Source organism: Centroberyx gerrardi, chromosome 24 (genome assembly GCF_048128805.1).
Source record: "Centroberyx gerrardi isolate f3 chromosome 24, fCenGer3.hap1.cur.20231027, whole genome shotgun sequence".
Classification (NCBI taxonomy): domain Eukaryota; kingdom Metazoa; phylum Chordata; class Actinopteri; order Beryciformes; family Berycidae; genus Centroberyx; species Centroberyx gerrardi.
The window spans coordinates 16421179-16445738 of NC_136020.1; the positions used below are offsets into that span (position 1 = coordinate 16421179).

The following is a 24560-nucleotide window of genomic DNA, read 5'->3' on the forward strand; positions in this document are numbered from 1 at the left end:
AATCCTTGAGAGAGAAAGCTGTGTATACGCGCGCACACACACACACACACACACACACACACACACACACACACACACACACACACACACACACAGAGACAGGCACAGATGAGTGCACATTGCTGTCCAGCCATTTGACTAGCTGTCATCAAGCTTAAAGTAGCCAATGAAGCAAGCATGAATACCTGCCACACATTGTCAGCAGAAGCCAATGTGAGGCACGTTGACTGACATCCTAAGCAGCAAATGACATGTACATGCGGGCCAAGGAGTACAGGGCAACCAAGGGAAGGGAAGCGGGGACGGATACATCCACAAATAATTATGAATACACAAGCACTTGGAAAAACACACCAACAGAGACACCAGCAAAAGAAAGCAAACACACTCAGACACACATAAATGCACACACGTAAGGGTGCACATGCAAATGAATGCTTAGAGACCCATTAACCTACTGTACTAACACACACACATGCACTACACACCCGCAGGGCCCCACCATATACACCCGACACATCTAGAGCGCCAAACTACCATCACACACAAACACTTGCACACTCAAGTATTCTCACACACGTGCAAACACAACCTTACCCTCCCCCCCAACACACACACACACACACATACACACACTAGTGCTTATATCTGTCAAACGTAATAAATGGATCCAACTACGTGTCACCTATGAGTGTGTGTGGGCTATCTGCCTGCCCAGATAACAAATTACATTGTAGGTGGAACATGCAATGGCTGTCACCTCAGTCTCCACACCCAGGTATATTCTGGTGTGTGTGTGTCGGGGCGCTGAGAGACACGCGGCTCCCCACACGCTAAGAACAAGAACACAAGGGCAGCAGCTGCCTGATAACAAACCGTATCATTTGGATTCAGCAACCTTGTGTGACAGAAAAGCACAGAGGTGTGTGTATGTGTTGTTATGTGTTATATATACACTACCAGTCAAAAGTGTAGACACACCTGATTGAATCTACTCTGTTTTTCATTATCTGAAAGCCATTTTGATCTAAAGGCTTATGCTTAAATGCTTGAAATTTGTTTCTTAGACAAATATAAATAGTGAAGTTGATGCCTGTGTATGAATTTCTTTCCAAAGCCTTTGCCTTTCCATCAAGGCAAAGGGCGGCTACTTTAAAGAATCAAAAATATAAGATTGTTTTGATTTGTTTTAACACGTTTTTGGTCACTGCATAATTCCATTTGTGTTATTTCATATAGTTTTGATGTTTTTTCTATTATTATAAAATGTGGAAAATAGTAAAAATAAAGAAAAATGTGGTGTGTCCAAACTTTTGACTGGTAGTGTAAATATGTGTGTGTGTGTGTGTGTGTGTGTGTATACCTAGGTGTGTGTGTAGGTGTGTGTGTGTGTGTGTGTGTGTGTGTGTGTGTCGGGCGGAAGCATGTGTACGTGTGTGTTTTTCAGCAGAGAGGAATAAACAAGTTAGTCAGCTGATGACTAAATCATGACAGATGCATTAATGATGCCCCACTGCTCTCCAGTGTTCACCCATTGACATTCAGAGATAGGGCAGCGCCTGTGTGTGTGTGTGTGTGTGTGTTGTGTAACATATGCCCGAATTGAAACATCTCTAATTGCTATAGACTGTGCGAGGCAGGCGGGAGGGCGACAGCGGAGTGTTTTACATCTCTTGTAAAGCGGGCGGCAGGGCGATAGCAGTAGGGGGTGGTGGGGCTTGGGAGGGGAGGGGAGGGGAGGGGGGGTGAGGAGGGTGAAGTGGAGAGGAGGAGGTTTGGAGAGCTGGAGAGCGAGTGAGGAGGATGGGCGGGCAAACGGGCGGCGTCTCGGCGAATACACGCAGTGGCTTCCCCATCTGTTGCCATCATTAACATTAAGAGCGGCCCTAATTCAAGCTAATTGCTGGCGACGAGGAAGTAAACAAACCGCGTACAGTTTGTGGGGATGAGTGGAAGACGGGGAGGGAGGAAGAGGGAGAGAAGCACTTTCAGAGGCTTGTGAAGTGAATGCCTAACTGAGTGTTCTGTTGTTATCAATGTGCTCGTGGCTGACAGTGAGCAAGCTGGCTCAGTATAATGTGGAGCAAAGGCAACACTTTGAAACGATGTTCAAAGGTCCAGAGTTTGTTTGGCCACATACATTTTAGGTAATATTCACATACTGTAGGTTCTTGGAGAGTCTGACTCAAACGCGGCTTTTACAGTCTTTACACGCAGGACTCGTGTTTAGCTGTCACTTACTATCCTGGATCATATCAGAGACTAAAAAAAAATGTCTTGAATCAAATAAATGAAAACATAAACACAGTCAGTAGCCAGGCAACAGTGTTTCAACACGGCACCATACTGCAAATACAGATTGGGATTTTAAGGGAAGCTAACTGGGCGCCAGTACTTAAAAATGTTTTTATTTTGCTGTAGAATAGTTCAGCATTGGCTGCTAGAACTTGTTTACTAGTTTACTTGTGATTGTACAATGTACGGCGGCATTATGAATCAAGGAAATGTGTGGCTGGACTTTTGGCTTGTCACCGCAGATGATTTTCTATGGATAGGCTTCATTTTCTATACTGTTGCAATCACATTATTCTTAGAGCGATTGATGCAGTAGGTAGTAGGTAGGAGTTTTGAGAACATTAATGCAGCTCTGACCCAGAGTTTGTGAGCAGTATGTGAAACCTGGGGGGTAGAAAGAGAGGTGGAACTCACCGTGGTGGTTTTGACTCGGCCTCCAGGCTGTGTACAAGTCCAGCCGGATTTATTGACTAACAGGTCACAGCCCTCGTCCTCCAAACATGGCACCATCTCACACCACTGCTTTTTCCGCACAATACCAGCTGCCGAGAAGACAGAAACAGAGGGAGAGAGAGAGAGAGAGAGAGAGAGAGAGAGAGGAGAGGTGGTGGGATGGAGAGAGATGGATAGAGAGAGAGACAGGAAGAGAGAGGTGGCAGGGATGTAGAGATGGAGCGATAAAAAGAAAGAGAAGGGGACGAGGGATGACAGATGGGGTGAGACAGATATGGGGAGAGATTATAAATGATGGAAAAAATGATGGAAACGGAGGTGTGAATGGGGGGTGGAGTGAAAGAGAGATGAGATATGCAGGTAGATGAAGAGCAATGGAGTAAAGAGAGAGTTGAGAGATATGAGAGTGGGGGATGACAGCGAGAGATGAGGAAAGATGGAGGGAATCAGACAGATGGAGAGAGAGAAGGGGAGAGGTGTGATCAGTCAGGTAAATAAAAACACTCACAGCATAAATGATATTTAATATGTTCACAACCCTTTTCTTGCATTCAACAATAGTTTAAACAAGAGAAACTATTTGGCAAGTTTTGAACATGAGCTTTTATCATCAGGGAATGGCTTATGAACACACTGCTAAGGGGAAAAGTTATTTGTGATGTAATTGACCTTTTTGGTGTACCCACTTTCTCCCAACATGCCTCTTCTGCTTCTACTTCAGTTAGTGATTTCCTACATTTCCCAGAATGACAGAATGACAAGCCCCAGAGAACAGGCGTGAACCTGTTACATGCAATTGTGGGTTTTACATGTAGGGCCAGTTATTAAAATGCACCACCTAACTAAATGGGCCAACAAATGCAAGTTACATCACCAATAGTTGTTTTAATAATGTGTTGCAGTTGTAGGGTGTATTTTTTTTTAAGGTTGACTGATCATGCATGCTCTGTTTCTCCATGCATCACACTCGCACAATTATAAACATTAACATGTGGGTAGCCCATTGATGGTGATTACTGAGGGAGGGGAGTGTGTTTCATTTAATTTTCCTAACTCAAGTTGTTGACATTTTGCTTACAGTATGAGAGCTTGCAATATTTCAGGATGGTTTCATCTATGTTTTTAAGATATTTAGTGTGGAACATCCAGTAACAAATGCATTTTAAAAATGTATATGCAGCATTTTGGAACCATGACAACTGCTGTCAACCAGTAATGTGTAATAGAGGATGGCAGAGGCCAGCATGTTGCAAATCGGGTAGGCAGGTTTCTATGCTGTTTCTGTAAGAGGCAATGAGGCCTAATGAATCATCTATGAAGAAAAGAAATCTGCGGTGCACCTCAGATATCTCACACCTTAAGCTTTTTAAATGGTGCCACTGTAATCATGTATCAGCACATACAGTGTATTGAGTCAACAGGCAGCCAAAAAAAGGGCTGTAGCATAATCCAGTGAAGAGGCATGACTCAACATATAAAAATACTCTACTAACCACTCCAAAAACATGAAATTACGGCTGTCGAAGGCCTTCGTCTTAAAAAAGAAAAATGCCTGTCTTAATTTAAGGATTATTAAGTACGCGGCCTAATGAGGTGCTCTCTGCCGTAATGAGAAACCCTTCCTAAGATAAGGTGTCTTAATCACAGCCCTTTGTGTCTGAGGTGGGCTCACATTCTTTGTCACAGGGACAATCACACACATTGTATTAAAACAAAAAACCTGAGCCGCGCTTTTACACCTACATTTGTAAAAGAGAGAGAGAGAGAGAGAGAGAGAGAGAGAGAGAGAGAGAGAGAGAGAGAGAGAGAGAGAGAGAGAGAGAGAGAGAGAGAGAGAGAGAGAGAGAGAGAGAGAGAGAGAGCGCAAGAGAGAATTGGAGAACGGTATGAAGACAACATTCTCGAGCATGACAGACCATGTGCAAGATAAAGGAGGAAGGATACATAAATTCATGTTCATATTCATATGCATTTATGGATGGAAAATAACATTCTTTAATGGATACCGGTGAAACTCAGCATGAATTACAGGGGGAATATATACATCAAATTCTTTCACCGTGGCTTTCATGGTATGCTGGCTCTCTCTTATAAAGCATGTGGGAATGGTACTTAGTTCCATACCTATAAATTTGCTCTAAGGGCACCTTGAGTAGCTGTCATAACCCAGTGTATAGATCATCAGCAAGCATTGTGCCCAATGCTAATATCTCTGTCCATAAAAACCCATTTCCATAGATCAATCATTGCGTGAAATATGTATACCCTCACAAATACATACACTACATGGTTAAATAATGAAAGCATCATAGACACTGAAGTGACAGTACAATAAACAGTGAGCTTAAAAATGCATCACCGATGTAAAGCACTGTTATTGTTAAGTGCATTTTGCAGACATGCTGCTTCAGGTTGAATCACTCAATGTTGCTTTGCCATCACTAGTGCTGAAAAGATTAGTTGTTTTATCGGTAAGTATCGACAGAAACTTAATCGATTATAATTTTTATTATAGATTAATAGTTTGTCATTTATCAAGTAAAAATACCAAACATCTGCTGGTTACAGCTTCACAAATGGTAAAATTTGCTTGCTTTTCTCTGTTTCATATTATACAATTAATACTTTGGGGTTTTTCTGGCTTCTGGTCAGCTCAAGTAAACAATTTTAAGAATCACTTTGTGATGGGCATTTGTCATTATTTCTGACATTTTATAGACTAAATGATTAATCAATTAATCGAGAAAAACAATTGATAGATGAATCGATAATGAAAATAATCATTAGTTGCAGCCCTAGCCATCACACAGCTGCACACAATCAATCTCAACACATGAATGGCATATATGGCAACTCCAGGGACAGATACCTAAACACGTGGGATACAATGTGATCTCTAATAGTTAAAAAAAACCAACAGAAATTAAAATGGATAATCAAGGTGTGGGGGAGTTATAGATGTAATGGCACTATGTCTGTATTCACACAGCTCCCACCAATGAATTATCCCTCTAGGTCAGCCCTGCTACACAGTTTACACTCAGCACCGCGCTAAGCATGCTTAACCCCACCCCTCCGCCAGCCACCGACAGATAAATCAATCCCATTCAAAACTCATTGCCACAGCTAACACTGTCTCAGCGACAGTGTCGGTGAGAGGATGCAAGCGAGCTCAGGCCTTGTAAAGGATGAGAGGAAGTGAGAGAGCAGAGGAGAAATTAGAGGATGGATTGGAAAATAAAATAAATACACACGCCATTCACTTTGGTGAAAGGAAAAAAAAAAAAAAAAACACGCCAGTCGTACTAACCCAAGGTCTGGCAGCGCTCTCCAGAAGTCATTTTTTCATCTTTTTGTGTTTAATCCATTGCTGCGAATTTATCTAACGAATGTTGGCACCAAGGTCATTTACACAGCTCACCAACAGTTTCTGTTTCGCTTATGAATTACCATCCACCGGGGTGACCCTCAGCTGATGAAGATGCATAGTGCCGTCTGGTTAATATGGTAATGAGGGAATGAATGTTTGTGTGTGTGTGTGTGTGTCTGCGTGCGCTCTTCCCTGCATGTGTGTTACAGATGTCATTCTTGTAAGTGGGTATTACAGCTCCCTCAGGGGTGAGTGGCTACTCAGTTTTGCACCTACCAGTCTTCTGCCTGCCATCCTGATAGACAGCTGTACTTCTAGTTGAACCCATCCAAAAGCACACTTCTGAACTAGTCCAACAAATCAATTACACCCCGACTCCCGAACCAACAACCCCCCCAAACTCACTCCACACATCACAGCAGTCGACCCACCTGGAGGACTGAGCTCTTCATGCTCAATTCTGAATTGCTGTTCCATATTCAGATTTTTTTTTTGGATGTTCGTATCTATTCTAGGATGTAACCCATAGCCGATGCTAATATGAACTGACAATGTTGAAAACACACATGCAGACAATAACAAAAGAGAAAATATGTCACATCCGTTTTTCACCTACGCGTCTCCCTAAAAATATTTTGATTACAAATTCTAATTTGAGCATTCAACTGCCAGTCACATATCCATGTGATCCAGATGGGAATTGAAAAAAAAGTGCACCTCCATGCAGCTTTCTGACGTTCACACGGATTTGAAAACATCAGATCTGTGTCACATATGAGGGAAATAAAAAATCTGAATTTGATTGTAGTCCATGTGATCTGGTTCAACAGGTACTAAAGATACAGGTGTCATTCATGCAAGCGAGATCCATTAGGGATTAAACCTGAACCTACGAGTTTCCCTTCCCATAGAATCAGTTGAAGGAAAGCATCTCTACCAGAGGAATGATCGATTGTATTTGTATTTGTGTATATGATATGTTTGTTTTTATTGCATTCCTTTTTACTGTGTGTGATTTTAGGTGGACTCAAAATCTAACTGCAGCAGCCTGTGTGTCATAATCCTGAATCCCAGACAGATCGAAGAAAAGAAGCGCCGACTTCTTTGCCAAGAGGCGACTATAGACCAATCAGTGCGATGCATCATATGAGCAATCGGAAACTGTAAAGGCAACTAAAGACACAACCCTTATCTCTCACATTTGGATTCGCATCACTAACACAACTCGTCTCCCAACAACATTTTTTTGCTGATAGTGTCACTATCTGTTGCCGTTGGACCATATCACTGCAGTGCTGGTGTGAGGGCAGCGGCTTATGTTGAAACTTGTAAGATCCAAGGGTGAGCGCTGATATGAAATAAAAAAAACATCCCTTACACACATCCACACACCCACGCATGCATGAGGGCAACAGACATTAGCAGGCACACACACGCACATACACACATATTTGATGCGATGTATGTGGAGGCGAAGGTATCAGCAGTGGTTTCATCAGCAGCAGATAAGGAGTGGAGAGGGAGAGAACATTATTACACCCTCCATGGGACACTTATCTCCCCACCAAATGGTAGATCACACTCATGTCAACAGCCAGCATCTTGGCCTAATAAATCCTGCCTAATGCCATGCCAAGCCTGAGATGGCAGGAGAAAGATGGGCTTAGGTGTGTGTGTGTGAGAGAGAGAGAGAGAGAGAGAGAGAGGGAGACAGAGAGAGAGATAAAGAGAAATAAAGAAAGAAGGAAAGAAAGAAAGAAGGAAAGAAAGAAAAAGAAAGAAGAGTAGGTCTAAAGGACTGATCTGATAAAAGCCTGGGATAATAAATGCAGTGCAGCTTGCCAGGAGATGATGACTAGATGTGTTAAGATAATTAGAAACCATTCAGATCAGATATGGCCTCAGCAGGTAGCAGCATCAGCAGTGTCAAGTGCTGCTGACACTGGACACTAGATATGAATGGAGTGGACATTTATTAAAAAATAATGCCACCTTTTCAAGATAGCCAGTTCAACATGTGCACATGAATTAATATGTGCGTGCATAATACACACACACACACAAAGAAGTGCACACACACGCGCAGCTTGTTTGGAAGTCAGATTTTTCAAGCTTGCTCAGTGAAAAGAACAAATCTTTTGATTCATCACGTTTGTTTATTTCCGCGGTGTGCAGGAGCCACATAGGGCCGTGTTTTTGTGTCACACACTCACAGGAGCCAGGTTGTGTAGCGGAGCACGACACTGTGTGTGTGTGTGTGTGTGTGTGTGTGCCTGTGTGATCCAGTGCGAAAAATGAACCGCTCTCTCACGGAGGCTAATCATCATCATTCTTGATTCACTACAATGAGTCGTTTGCAAAGCAGATTGCTAAAGCACACGCACACACACACACACGCACACAAACCTCGTACACACAAGCGTGCACACACTCTTTCTCTCTCTCTGTCAATTCCCTGCCTTGCTGCCCACCCTCTCCTCTCTAATGCATCTGTGTGCAGATCAGACCTCCCATGCCCAGTAATGGAGAGTCAAAGAGCCTTTTAAGCAAATTCACTGTGTCTTCATTTCATACTGGAGTGCTGTGAACCCATCACCATTTTCTCCCTATGCAGTTCTTCTGTACAAAATTCACTGTAGCACATGAAAGCATGGACACATTCACACATGCACGCGCACAAGCACACATTTTGTCATTTTTTATTACTGGTTGCTTTTACTGTTGGTGATCTAGGAATTTAAGCTCATTCTCTTGTTGTACTTGTTTCAAGTCAGTCTGGATAAGAATGTCAGCTAAATGACTAAACTGTAAAATAAATGTAATGCATACTATGCACACACACAGGACACACAAAGGTACAGTACACACACATACACACATGTACACAGACAAGCATAGTATACTGTACATATCTACACATATACATACGTGCACAAGACACACACACACGCACACACAAACCCACAGACACAGTAATCTCTTTGCTAGCATTTCGAGCAACAGTCAGACAAAAGGGGGCTTGAAAAGGTCCTACTGAGTGCCATTAAGGCTCTGCGATTTGCTTTCATCATGGAAATCCCCTCTCATGTCTCCTTTTAGAGTGGATCTACTATCTGGATAATTAACTGTACTATCTGACCTGCTGTGGTAGCCAGACGTTCCCTCAACGTGAATCAAGTCTAGTTGGAATTAGAGAGGAGACTCTGTGGAATGTGAGAGAAAACCCAAACGCAAAGAAATAAATCCCTGCGCTTTGTAATTAGCCACCAGCTCTCTATCCCCTTTCCTCTCCTCTGCACTCCTCTCATCTCCTCACAGCTAATTTCTCCTTGTCTTGTTTCCCTCATCTCTCCTGTCCTCTCTCCTCTCCTCTCCTCGCAACCACTATTTTTCTCTTTCGCACTTTCCTCTCTTCTCCCATTTTCCACTCTCTCCCCTCCCCTCCCCTCCTCTCGTCTCGTCGCCTCTTTTCTCTTTTCCTCTCTTCGTCTCTTTCCCTTCCCATGCTTGTTCCTTGCCAGTCTATTGCCTTGCCTGATTTTCATAAGATTATTCCACCCGTTTGGCGGCCTTGATGAGTGTCTGCACACTAAAAGCTGTCAAGCCCCTTTTTAAAAAGCCTGAGGTTCTTGGCGAAGTGAATTTGTGTCCCAAATAGCTCCTCTGCACTCATGAAACTTCAAGAGGCAGAAATAATGAGATAGCATGCTGACTGACATTTCCAGACCTCAGCCCTGTGTCTATGTGAATGCGTGTGTACTTGTGTGTGTCTGTGCGTATGTGTGTGCTTGTGTGTCTCTGTTTTTGCATGCACACATGGGCTTGTGTGTGTGTGTGTGTGTGTGTGTGTGCATGTGTGCATGCATGTGAGAGAGAGAGACACACATACTGATATTTGTAAATACTTTTACCACCATTCATAAGACATCTACAGTATGGAATATGAGAATATATTTTATATGTGACCTTTACACATTCTATTACATATTTTTGATCTTTGTTACAAGCATGAAAGATTTCACTGCAAAATGTTCTACATCACAAAAAAGAAAAGAAAAAGGCCAAAAAACAACAACAACAAAAATGTTATGTCATGCTCAAATTTTCCAAAATACAAATAACTGCATCCTCATAACCATTTGCTGTTGTAAGAGAAGATCTTAATATGGAAGATTACTACATGCTATGCTTCATATTTAGGTTAATTTCCATGTTGGCAATTCGTTTTTTGTTTTTGAAATTAGTTTAAGTGGGATTCTCATTTTAAAATAATGTCATTATTTAATAATCTCATTTTGGAATAAAATATTTCCAATATAGATTGGTTGTTGCTAACCATGCAGAAAACATTTATTTTTCTCACTCCCATTTTGGATATTTTTACATCCTCCTTTTTCCTGCATACTATTTATGCTAGGTGCCATTGTGGTGCATAACTGGCAGGTTGCGTGGCATGCCATTGCTCCAGGCTTGCTTTCTTGTGTGTGTGTGTGTGTGTGTGTATGTGTGTGTGTGTGTGTGTGTGTGTGTGTGTTTATGTGAGTGTTGGCCACCAGGTACTGGTGATATCGTTCATTCGCAGATGTGCTCTGACATTTCCCCTCGACTCGGCGCCAACAGCAACCCCCAGCTTTGCGCGCGCACACACACATACACACACACACAGCCTAAAGGCACTGTGAGCCAGAGGATGAAATGTCAACGTGAACAGGAGTCTGTGGGAAGGAGATCATTTAACAACCAGTGTGTACAGAGACACCAGTACATCAGCAGTGAATGGTAAACTCCTGACAGATACACCTGGAGGCAGCTGGCTAACACAAAACTACCTATTGTGAGCCCATACACAAAGCATTTGCATTACATTTAAATAACATTTTAGCCATTTAATTCTAGTTTACTGGACAACAAACTAAAAATAAAAAATAAACAGAAAAAGTCCATATCATTGAAGTTGTGAATAAAACCGTTTGATAGTCTACTGCACCTGTTCACTAAGGCAGTAGTGATTACTTTGGGTGAGTTGGCTGAAACACATTCTTCAAAAACAGTTATGGCATCAAGCCTAAAAAAGGACATTAAGAACCTGAGACAAACAAAAAAATAACAACCAAAAAATGGTCTTTTAATTTGACAATTTGACAAATTAAAGCAAATGTTTCAGCCCATCAAACTATCATCTGTTCTCTCTTTTTTGTTACTATATCAGCTTCTTAATGTCCTTTTTTGAGGCCTGATGCCCTAATTGGTGTGTGGGCTCTTTTTCCCTTTTTTTTTTTTTTTCAACCACATAGCTGGAGCCTGTCTACTGTATTTAAGTGATGCCCTTCCTGAGTGAGGTTTTGTTTTGTTTACATTGCCATTATCAGTAAACTTGTAAAAAAAGAGCAAGGGATGAGAAAACAATGCAAAGAACACGGAAATTAAAAAGGGACAGAGCATTTTATATAAAGGGCAGCAGGATGGGAGTGAGAAGTGAATTTCCCTATGGGGATCAATACAGTATCTTGCAACACAAAGGCTAAACCGAGCCTCTTCTAATGAGGATGATGATGGCAGTGATGCCAGTGATAATGATTACGACAATGACATATCCTCACGATGGAGCCGACGCTAATGAAGAAGACACCGATGAAGTTGACGATGATGATGGGTGACACAGTGACATACTTAGACAAAAGTAGAACACCGCCTTCAGCATACAAACAGAAATAGACACACTGCTATAATTAGTTCACACACACACATATGCCTTATGTTAGTACTGCACCTCTCGCAGACGTCTCTGCTGGTGTGCTTGTGTGTACATGCACGGGTGTGTGCATAGGTGTGTGAATGTCTGCATGCTCACGGATGCATGTGCGCACGCCTAAGCGTCTGTTAATGAAGAGTTTGTACAGCTGGTCCAGGCCCAGACCCTCCAGACTCCCCTTCTCCTGCTTCCTGGATGTTGATGATTCTTGTCTATTTAGCCTTATTGACCTCTACATCCAAACTAATCCGCCTTAAATTATGCATAACCTTTTACTTGGCAGAGCTCTCCATAAATCTGTTTATTCCCTGTTTGCTCCCATACAAAGCCTGCTAAACAAATTCCAATTAAGCAAAACAGCAATACAGCATGAATGATAACTCAACTCAGTACAGTCCCCAAAGAAGATAAGAGTATAATTGTTGCTGTTAAGTGTAAGACGGCTTATAAAAGGCTACTTGGTTTCCCCCGAATCTGGTTAGTGCTTATTATTTTCAGGTCATCTGTTCTGTCAATACTCAGCAATGGTGTGTGTGTGTGTGTGTGTGTGTGTGTGTATGTATAGCCATGTATATGTATGTAAGAGTTTGTGAGTTTGGTTTCAGTTGTTTGCATGAATACATGTGTGTTCTTACTAAATGAGTGTGCATGTTCATTTGCATGCGTGTGCAGCAGTGAAGTGCGCTTGACCAAGACTGCTCACTCACTGTAAGTGGCCCTCCATATGATTGTCAGCTAAATGCCTAAAATGTAATGTAAAATGTTTATTGAGCATAGCATTTATTATACATGAACTGATATACATTTCAAAGATTCATACTCTGCTTGAACTTGTTGGTGTCATTTTCATTCTGACTGAGGGGTGGAGGAGAGGGGTGGTGTGTGTGTGTGTGTGTGTGTGTGTGTGTGTGTGTGTGTGTGTGTGTGTGTTGGGGGGGTGGAGGAAGAATGGCTCCGTAAAGTTGTATTTCTTAGTTTTGTTCGCCAAAAGCTATAAACTGATCAACTATTCAGCTGGCACTGTGTATGATAGTTTAATAATTAGAGCAAGAAAACAAAATGAAATAGTGATGGTATATTTGATGTTTTCCGCCAGCACACTTCCCTGCTTGAGATAATTATTTTGCTAAAAAGAACTTCACTATATAGAGCACATAATATTCTTAAGCTTTGATTTTGAAAAATATCAGGAAGAGAAATAGAATCTGCACATTATCAGGAAAAAATAAGAATGGCCAAATGGAGGCTTCTGATGCAAAAAACAAGCATTTAATATGGTGAGTAATAGTGCAAAAACAAAACAGTGAGAGAACAAATATGTTTTGGTTGTTATACCATCATTAGGTTGCTTGTTATTGCACTTTTGTCTCAATTTAAGTATTAAATCCTTATTTTTCTGCATCATAAGCATCTGTTTGGACATTCTTCTTTTTCCTGATAGAGTACATTTTCCATTTCTCTTGCTGACATATTGCATATTATGCACTTAGTTTACCATTATATGGACTAAGTATTAAAGCATAGTTTGTTCTGAAAAAAGACAAAACAAATTAACTTTCATTTTCTCTAACATATTGTGTTTGAGAAAATACTTTGTCTCAGCATAATGACAACAATAACAATTAAGGCATAATTGTTATTGAATTTTCTTATGCTGTCTCACTGCACTGTGTATTTTTGTATGATCCCTTTCTGATGATTCATCTCATTTTTAATAAGCACATTTCTTTATCCAATAACAAAGACTAATCAGACTTCATTATACAATGTACTTTTCAAATTGCACCTTTTTTTCTTTTAAAAGACGTGTTTGCTTTAAACTCAAAACGGCAAATTATGGTATTGATAATTTCTCCTGACAGACATTAGCATGGAAAAGGCCACAAAGAAAGAGCGCTCGTGTTTTGGGACTTGGAGAGTAGCGCTTTCATACTAAATTTGGAGGGAAAAAAAAAAAGATTTGAGAAATGTTTAAAAAACATTTAAGGACATCATTTCACTTGCCAGGCAATTGAGCAGCCTATTAACTGAACACATCACTTGGGAGATAAAATAAACCAATCCCCTCTAATGTTTTAAGAATTTAAAACATATTTAACAGCAGTTTCACAAAGTTGATAACCATGCAATTTAGAAACCCAGGCAGTGTATTGACTCGAGAATATCCAGTATGCGCCAGGTGTCCTTCACTTGGCCACAGTGTGCATTTCAAAGGATAAACGGTCCAAATATATCTGTCCTGGTACTCTGAATTCCTTAGACCTCTCTCCATTAAGTGTGAGCGATAACTGGGCCCCAGCTGTGCTTTCTGCCACCACCGCTGTTCCAAAGACAGAGTAGAGAGAGAGAGAGAGAGAGAGAGAGAGAGAGAGAGAGAGAGAGAGAGAGAGAGAGAGAGAGAGAGAGAGAGAGAGAGAGAGAGAGAGAGAGAGAGAGAGAGAGAGAGAGAGAGAGAGAGAAGGTGGAACTGATTCCAGCTCCCCTCACCCACCACCCCACCCCAGCGGTCTTGACCCAGTTAAGACGGTTCTGTGACTGATAACCGATGTAGAGGCCGTCAGACAAGCTTTATTGAGACAATAAATGAGCCGGGACTCTAGTTGCACCGCAAGGAACATTAGTTATGTATTTAGAGTAGTGCTTGGCTGAGCTCTCTACCCATCCTCCCCTCCTCCTCCTCTCCTCCTGTCCCTTCGCCTCTTCTCTTTCTCGCTCTGCTTTGCTCCTCTCTTCTCTTTCCTCCTCTCCTCACCTGACTTTGACTATTCTCCTCTTCTCTCGCCTCCCATTCTCCTCTCCTCTCCTCTCCTCTCCTCTCCTCTCCTGTGATGCTGATGTCTGATGTCATTTCCTCCCAACCTGGCATGGCAGCCGTATCAGGAAGCAATCTAGTTCCCACTCCTCCACCCACACACCCTCACCCTCATTCCTTGCCAGAAAAGTGCTGAGTTACAGATCAAAATCTGACCAATCTGCTTCTACCCTCCTGCGGCCCTCGATTCTATCTTCTTTCCTATTTTTCTTTTCTTTTTTTTTCTTTTTTTTTTATCAAACTGCCAAGTTTAGATGAGTGCCAGAACCTTCCCACTCTCATTTTGAACACCTCAAAGCATTTTTACCTCATACGGCCCCGTCAATGCCTTTGTTCTGCCGGTTGGCTTAGAGGTAGAGAGGTCAACTGATAGCTGGGAGGTTGCTGGTTTGGCTGCAGCAGCAACAGCAGGGGTTATTCTACACTGTGAACTGGTAAATGAAAGGTGTTTCCAGCCACAGCGCCCTCCATCACTGACAGAGTGCCCTTGAGCAAGGCACTCAACTTCAAATTGACCCAGGAGCGCTGCACTGAAAGCCACTCCAAGCCTCTCAGAAAATGCACATGTGAATTGAGCTATATGTATGTGTGTGTGTGTGTGTGTGTGTGGGTGTGCGTGTGTGTATGCAGGAGGAATACACAGCAAGACAATTTCCCACAGCGCTGTGTAAAATGGCCAATGAAGTAATCTTCTTTGCAAAGCCCATTGATGGTAATGAACAGTGTTATATAGACACAGAAGAATAGGCTAATGATTACTAGGCTTGCTCATTGTTTCAGATTCACAGACATCATGCCATACACCAATAACTATCATAATTAGATGTACTTGGCACACAATAATGTTTTCTCATAATTACATCTCCCAATAATATTAGGTAAAAAAAAAAATCTCTCTATTGTGCCGTCTGTACGTGTGTGTCTGTGTGTGCGTACGCTAGTAAACGCACGCATGTTCGCTTGTGCTCCAGCATGTTTGTGTGTGTATTTAGCAAGTGTGGCCGGGTGTTGGGAAGTTTTTTAACTTGACATTTCCAAGGATCAGCTAGGATCAATAGCAAAGGTTAGGGAAACAATACCCCGGGGCTTGTTGAGACACTTAACACAGAAAGTCTGCCTATGACTGCGCCCTCGATTGCCTGACCCATTTTTTTTTTTTTCATCCACATCGATTGAGAACCATGTGTTTTGGGGGTAATCGAGAGAGAGAGAGAGCCTGAGGGTGTTTTGATCCTGACTTCCTCCCTGTCTTCACCAAGAAGAGCAACACAATCGCAGGTGTATTCAGTTTAAGAGAAGGGGGGGGAAAGAATAAGGGTGAATATTACCTGGATTCACGCCAGATGTGTTTGTGTCTCTTTCACTTCCCCTCTCTCGCTTTCTCAAACCCACTTTTCTCTTGGCAAGAAGCGGAGTTGCTATCAGCCTCGCCTTTGACAGTCATTTTGTATCGGTGCAGAGCAGAGATCCTGAGTGCTTGACACAACAACAGGGTTGCACATAGTGGGCGTTCTGGGCCCAGAGAGCTGTCAGTTAGTGGCGAGCCGTGGTGGTAAACCTCTGAGACCCGGCCATTATGAGGTCCATCATGCGCGCTGAGGGGGCATTGTGCACCCCAGATTGTAAACAACAAATCGATAGCTCATTTGTCATTTGGTTTGGAAGGAAACAAGTTTTTCGGGGGAGAGATCCACTTTTCCAATCCAAATGAACCGATCAATCTCCGCTCTCTCCCCTGGGGCCTCCCCCTAAGTGAGCAGGGTGGGGAAGGAGTGGAAATGCTCGCTCTCTCTCTCTGCCTCTCTCTCTCTCTCTCCCTCTCTCTCTCTCTCTCTCTCTCTCTTTCTCGCTCGTTTCTTTCCTGCTTCTTATCTCCCTTTCTTGCTCATCTCCTTTTACACTCTCACTCTCTCTCTCTCTCTCTCTCTCTCTCTCTCTCTTTCTCACTTGTTTCTTTCCTGCTTCTTATCTCCCTTTCTTGCTCATCTCCTTTTACACTATCTCTCTCTCTCTCTCTCTCACACACATATTTCTCTGTTTATTACTGTTTATTACTTCTCTGTTTATTACCGTCGGTCTCTCTGTGTTTCTCTCTCTCTCTCCCTTTGTCTTTCTGTCTGTCTCTTCCTCTCTCTTGTTTTCTCCAGCTGTCTTTCTACGCCCCCCCCACCCACATCGCTCTCTGGTGGTGCTTTTTTAATCCACAGAAGAGGGAGAGGAAGAGCGGAGAGGAGAATGGGTTCTACTGTTCCGCACTGATGGTATTTTGTGTTTAAGTGGGGGGCAGAATGTTCCTGCCAGAGTGCTGCTGATGCTGAGCAGGACTGGCAGGTGGATTATACCTTGCGCCGCTTTGTCCCCGGACAAATTTAAAGGCAGCCCAACAACTAGGCACCATGGGAGAATGTCGGAACAAGGGAGGCTTGGTTTCTCTTCCTCTCCCTCTCACTCTTTCATCCTCTCAGTTTCTTTTCCTAGCGTGCAACTTCGATCACAAGTTCAATACTAGAATTTCTTTCACACTCTCTCTCTCTCTCTTACACACACACACACACACACACAGGCGAGCAACCTGCCTGTTGTCACTTCCTTCTGTGCCCCTCTGATTCTCTCTCTCATTAACATAAACAAGTATTACCTCTTGAAATTTTAATAACAAACCCACTCAGATATAGTGCCTTCTGTCTGCAACCTTTCAAACATATTTAGGTATATAACGCTGAAGTGCTGCACTTTCGTTAACTTTTGCCAATTGGAAAAGCAAATCAGATCCTACTCTCTCCTGTGTTTGGAGCATCTGCTTGGCTATGTATATACGAGCTTGTAGGGGCTGAGATCAAGAGGTAGCGTATCAACATGATAGTGACGAGCAAACATAACCCAAAGCACTCTCAGTCCTCTTCAGACACAAGAGGTCCTAGAGAAAGACAGTTAAACATTACCAACATCCATATATGCTGGGAAACACAGCCTGTTATAGTAAGGTAAGATAATTCTGGTATTTTAATTGTTTTTTGTGGTTCTTTAGCCAGGGAATAGTTTGGGAAAGCACTGAAAACATGGGTGATTCTCTGTTAACAGCCATATAAACACCAGCAAAGTTTAGCCACTGCTAATGCCAAATGAATGAGGGCGATAGAAAACATATTGTTGCTCCTGCGTGAAACCCTTGTATCTCTAAAATGTCAACTTTTCAGGAACTGAGAAAAGGCTTGATGACAATGCATTTTTTACATTATCCAATAGGTTTTGAAAGGGTTTCATAAGCCCAAGACATCATAGAATTTTCTCAGCCCATAGAGAAACCATGTAATCCGTCAACTGAAGCGAAAACATGAAACTCACAACAGTTGGAGTTACAATGTTTTCACACGACAACATTGTGGCATGTTTTGACATTTTGCATAAAATCTTCCACATTTAAGTTATCATTAATGTAACTAGGATGACCACTGATTATGAAACTCTTCATGGTCCCCTTATAATTATCCTACTGAGCATAAGCTGTCGCTAAATTGATTGTATGGCAATGACCAGAGAATGAGGAAATGTATTTTAATTTCACTTCGCTCTCAGAGTACACTCAGAAATCAAAGAACCATCTGAATACCTTTCAACCGATGATGTACCCATGCCATATACCGAAGTTCAAGCAGAGTTTAGTTTAGCATTGTAGATGAGTCATTGCTGAGGGAGAAATAATGGGCCACTCAGAGTGAATCACCTAAACAAGAGGCTTTTAAGTGGCAAAGCACAAAGTGGTTATAGCACAGAAAATCATCTAAAAAAACAACTGTACGACCCATTTGGCACACGCAGGTATTTGGGCAGGAGGGCTGTGTACCTGAGAGTGCACAAACAGATGCACATGCACACACATCCCAGTGGATTATCCCTGTTCTACAAGCCCATGTTCACCCAATCACTAGTCGCTCTCCTGCACTGCCCTAACAATATGTCCACATACACACACAGAGTACACACAAACTCCGGTAAACCTTGCCAGGAAGTCAGTGTAACAGGAGAGTGGAAGAAACCTTGGTTTCAAATGTTTGATTTATTATGTAACAATAGACTAAAGGAGAATTCATCACACCCATCCCTGTGTATGTTTCTGCACGCATGCAAACAAGCAACTGTGTGCACAAAACCTTTTCCGTCCTCTTCTCCTTCTCTCTCTCTCTCTCTCTCTCTCTCTCTCTCTCTCTCTCTCTCTCTCTCTCTCTCTCTCTCTCTCTCTCACACACACACAAACACACACACACTCCTCTCTCTCCCTCTCCATCTCTATCTGTCGGTATGAGTCCGGTCTCTGGTGGCCTGCTCCCTGTGGGTTCTGTGTAACTCTTCATGTTGACTTTGTCCTGTCTCATGAGATGATCTTGTCTCCCACAGGAATCCCACTGTTCTCGCACACGCACATCACACGCATGCACATACACACGCACACATGCACACACAACAAAACACACAGAGACACACACACACACGTATTACTACACTGTAACTGTGGGGGCCTTGCACTAGCTATATTCATTCCCTAAACCCTAACCTGAATCACAACCATTAAAGGCCAAGGCCGAACCCTTACTCAAGCCTTCCTAATCCAGAGATCATGTAAAGTGACATCAGTAAACTGCACACAGCACAGACAAGTGTATTTTTACATAAAAATCTCAGCTAGTGCAGCTTTAACGCTAAATCTAACATGGCCTCTTTTCAAAGTGAGGAATAAGAATGTCCAGAGCCCAAACTCCCAAACTAATCCTTATAAATGTGGTAATACACACACACACACACACACACACACACACACACACACACACACACCAAAGCCATCTGTAAATGTGAATATATTCGCTGTAGATTCAATACCATACAACCCTACAGTATGTTCAATTAATATGGTGTATATTCTACGCGTTTGATCTTCTGTCAAAGCTCTCTTGGAACCACAGTATGCACACTGATGGGTCGATTATGTTGGTTTATTTATAAGTCTAATGTATGATATATGTTGTGTTTATAGTCATCACTTTACGTCTGTGATTAACAATGGATGATTTGATAAAAGACAAGTAACTCCTATATGTGGTGCATATGTCGATGCATGCATGTATGAGCTCATTTGCATGTGAGCGTCCTTGCACAGAGCCGTTGACAGAGAGTTTCAGGCATTGCATTCACAGCGGCAGCCATGTTAGCACCACGATCCTTCCCCATGCTCATTGCCTTGTAATTTTTAGAATGTTAAACATCTCATCTGTTTGGACAGCAGGGTGAAGTAGTGAGTGGGGAGACCACCCTTCAACCAGAGTAACAGATTTTAAGCCCCCGTGTCAGCAAGCATCCGTCCTGCTGAAGTGTCCTTGAGCAAGACGCTGGATCCCTACCAGCTCCAGGGGCGTGTGTTGTGTAACTGACCCTGACCTTTGACCTCCCCGGAGGGGGGCGAGCAAAACAGAGACACATTAGGGAGTACAACAGAGTATCACATTAAATTATAATTATCTCAGCATGATGATGTTATGAAGGACATTGTTACATATTTGCAGCTAATAATTTTTCACTCTGGGAAATGAGCCGCAACTTATCACCCATAATACAACCAGGCCAAATTCTCTCAATCAGCTATCAAGAACACACATACCTCTGTGTGTGTGTGTGTGTGTGTGTGTGTGTGTGTGTGTGTGTGTGTGTGTGTGTGTGTGTGTAGGTGTACATGTTTGGTTTGTGTGTGTAAACTTTTCTCTTTTTGCATTCAATGACCTTCCACTCTCATCCTTTCCAACAATTCCATCCAGCGACATGGACTCGTTGCTCATTAATAGCATACATTCTGTCAGCATGCAAATTAGCTCGTTAATATTAATGATGGGTGTAATTAGTCCAGATGATGAGGGGGCGGGGCCATTGGCTCACAGCTCCATCCCACCCAGCTGGAGTCCATATGACCAAGTTACATTAGACCTGTTTCCTGATTATGTTGGTGTGTATGTGTGTGTGTGTATGTGTGAGTTTCTGTGGGGTAGTTTTGGTGCTCTGACATTCTCTATGGGTAATGTTATTTATAGGTGTGGAATAGGAGGCCATTTTGGGTGGATGAGAGGAGATAGCAAGAGTTATTGATCCATTTTCTAATTGCACAGGGCTCAGTGAATACTTTGTCTGTGGTGTCTTGCTGCTGTCAGGGTTGAAAGCTGGGGTGTGAAGCGTGATTCACTTCCCCCCCATTTACAGATCGACGACCCAATGAGACGGTGCTCCTTTTAGAGAGGCCATTAGAATGCTGTTGCTGCCATCCCTCTATTGGAAGGGAAGATAAGAAAAGAAGAGGAGACTTTTCAAACACCAGAAACTTGCACATCTAACACTAGAACACCAGAACACTAGTCGTGTTGTTCTCAATGGAATTGAAAACAATATTTTTCTTTTCTGCAGTGATTTGTACTATTCACCTCTATTTAAATGTGCTACATGTAGCATTTTGACATCAATAAATCATTAGCACATTAATTTTGAGACATTAGTATAATTACAAATCAGACCATTGCCGAAAAGCCTCTACCTGCCTCCACACTGTATTTTACATTGTAAATTGAGTAAATCTGCTGGATCGCTTTATGACAGTGGTCTTCAATTCTGGACCCAGATTTCTGCTGGTTTTCTATCCTGCCAGGTAGTTTATTGCATTCACCTATGTTCCTGGTGTAAAATAGCCCCGGATTAAATGGCTAGAATGAAAACTAGCAGGGTTCTGGGTCCTGCGGACTGGGGTTGAAAACCACTGCTTTGCAGCACAAAGGGAGAGTTTCTCACAATGGCAGAAGTGGAAGGCCAATGGAAAAATCCCCCTAAACCCCCCCCCCCCAAAAAAAAACAAATCCAACATGCTTATGATGCCTTACAGGAGAGGGACACATAGCATCATCATCTTTGTGACAGGAAGCCACGGGGTTTATGGGAAATGTGCTCTGAATTTTGAAAAACTAGAACTAACAATACCACCGGCATGAGACAGAGGCTACCGATTGTCTCAACCATGGTCTCATTTGTTTACAGTAATTATACCAAGGTATCACAATTAATTTGACAATGATATATTGATGTTTAAAAATGCTACACATAGCACCTTTAAATACCACAAAGGTATGCAACAGAAGGAGCATAGTAAATTACCTTATTCCCCTCATCAAAGGAACACTCTACAAAGCCGTAGCTTGAATGTATACCTTAACATTTAAATTAGTTTCACAACGATGGCTAAACCCCACAGAATATGAAATCTGTATTTGGCGTGACTTAAGGAGCTCAATTTGGGACACAACACATTTCAACAGCTGGGGCCTTTAAAGTGCTATATCCAGGTTAAGTGCTCATACCAAGTGTTGTTCCCCTTGGGATCAAACCCTTGGCCTCAGTTTAGACTCGGAGAGATTTGCGGGGAGCAAGGTTTGCTTGCCTGCGGGAGTGCACACAACACACAATCACTCGATGTGAGGCCTTACCTCTTCCTCTTCCATCTATCAATCGGGACGTGCCCTCTACACCCTCAAATCAGTCTAGCCTGGTCCCATTACACTGCAGTTTATCCATTTTTCAGGGAGGAAAAAGGTAGTAGTTGCTGTGATTTTTTTTTCAATGTTTGGAGAGGAAAGGAAATCTTTCTAAGAATTGCCTCAAAGTACGTAACCTTGGATGTGACGGTGACGTGATGAAGATTTTTAATTAATCAGTTTCACCACACACGCCAACAAGCACGCATGCAAACATGTACACACACACTTGGGACATCCCACGCACAGGAATCACACTCCCCCTAGTCTGATGACTCCGTCTACTGCATTTCTCCACAGTGACATCCTACATACAGTAAATACCTCTGCTTTCCCCTCACCTCTCTGAGCGGATTATTAATACACAGGGACACTTTGCAGCTAACTTAATCAGATGAAGTGAGATGGAGAATGAAGGGGAGCAAGAGAGAGAGAGAGAGAGAGAGAGAGAGAGAGAGAGAGTCTGTGTGAGACGGAGAGGAAGCGACAAAGAGAGAAAGAGAGAACACACCACATTAGTCCACATATGATTTATTCCCCCCTCTAGGTGAAGGAGACACCATTTGTATTCATTTGCCTTTATTTTTATCCCACATTCATCTTGCCTTCACATGCCTGTCACCACCGTACTAATATTATTTTGGCCATGTGATGTCCCATAACTGGCTGTTATAAAAATTGCCCCCGTGCGACAGCAGAGGATGATGCAGAGGGGGGGAGGTGGGTTCTGTTTTATTTCATTCATTTGATTTTTTTTCTATTTTTTACAGGGAGATTAAAAGGTTCCCCAGGACAGGATGGTGTGAAGGGTGGGCATAATGATGTCTGTCATCTTACCAAGGGACAGACACACACACGTGCACGCACACACACACACCTGAGTGGGTGCACGCATGTACTTTACAGAGGACCCAGCATTTTTATATTACTGCCAAGGTGAGCTAGTGGTGCTCCAACCCAAGGACAAAGACAACTGTGACTTCAATCCTCCTCGCGGGGCTTTGCAGAACAATTAGATGAGAGTAGAGGGTGACTGCAGTTGTGTGACAGTACATGCGCGCGCACACACACACACACCACACACACAGGCAGATGGGAACACAGAAAGATCCATGCATACACAGACCAAGTCCTAGACGCAGAAATAGACACACATGCAAACACAAGCACAGGCACACAGATTAAAGGGCTTCTTCAGATCAATTCAGTGCGTCCTCCTCAGCATGTTTCATTGGAAAGAAATGGAGGAAGAAACCTGTCCTTTTCTTCTTCCTTCTCTTTCTCCCGCACCAAGCCCTTGCACTCGGCTGGTACATCCATCCAGCCGAGCGCGCCCAGCTGCACAGCAATTACAGGTGGAGATGGAACAGTACGAAACAACGAGACACATACATTATTAAATGAACCCATGTTCAGATGAAATTGCTAAGCCAGCCAATAAAGGTAAATTACCGAAGACAAAACGCGGCAGCTAGAAAGGGAGAGGCCTGCCCAAAATTGCATTGCATTAATGAACAACATCATTTGTGAAAATGGAGAGGAAACACAGAGTTGCACCTATCAGCACAAGACAGAGCGGGAGAAAGAGAGGGAGAGAGAGAGATGGAACACAACATTGACTACCTAATTATGCATTTTATCATTTCAGTCACAATAGAGTGCCTCCCTACTTTAGTTGCCCAGTGTACACGCACAGCTGTTCCTCCACTGCTTTAATGAGGAAGATAAAGAATAATCACAACCGTGTTATATTTACATCCACGACCACCAAATTACACTTCCTACCATAGCATCACACAGAAACAACCCCCCAATCATAGGGAGGGCACAGACTCAGAATCCCCTCCCACATTTACACAGCAATTGCGCTGCAAAGACAAAAAATGTGTAAAAAAAACTATGTAGTTCAGCTATTCCTGGTAATCATTAACGCACACGCCCAAGCATGCTGAAAATTAGCCAACATGAGCTTAATACCATGATACAAGGCAACGGGCAATTGCTTGCACTGTGTCATTGGGGTTGTGCTCGTCCTTGTAGAAAATAAACCATACTCAATAGAAAGCAGGCTGGTGCAGATCACTTTCCCTTTCCCGCTCCCATTGATTTTCCCCTCACGTCCCCCGCAGTCAAAGCCAGCACAGATCCTTGACTCCCGGCAGAGCTGTAATATCATGTTGCCAGTCCATCACATTGTGGCCCCGACATTCATCCATCCATCCATCCATCCATCCACCCATCCATCCATCCATCCAACCAACCAACCATCCAACCAACCAACCAACTGAGCAACAAACAATGCATCTCAACTGGGGCCCCACC

At 42.7% G+C, this 24560-nt stretch overlaps 1 protein-coding gene across 1 annotated transcript in view; it reads right to left on the minus strand.

The window, feature by feature from the left end:
- tafa5a (TAFA chemokine like family member 5a) overlaps nt 1-24560 on the minus strand; it is a 107773-nt gene that overhangs the window by 4881 nt on the left and 78332 nt on the right. Inside the window, exon 3 of the mRNA XM_078282120.1 lies at nt 2710-2837. Within this exon, the coding sequence (XP_078138246.1) occupies nt 2710-2837 (128 nt within the window). The remainder of the gene's footprint in view (nt 1-2709; nt 2838-24560) is intronic.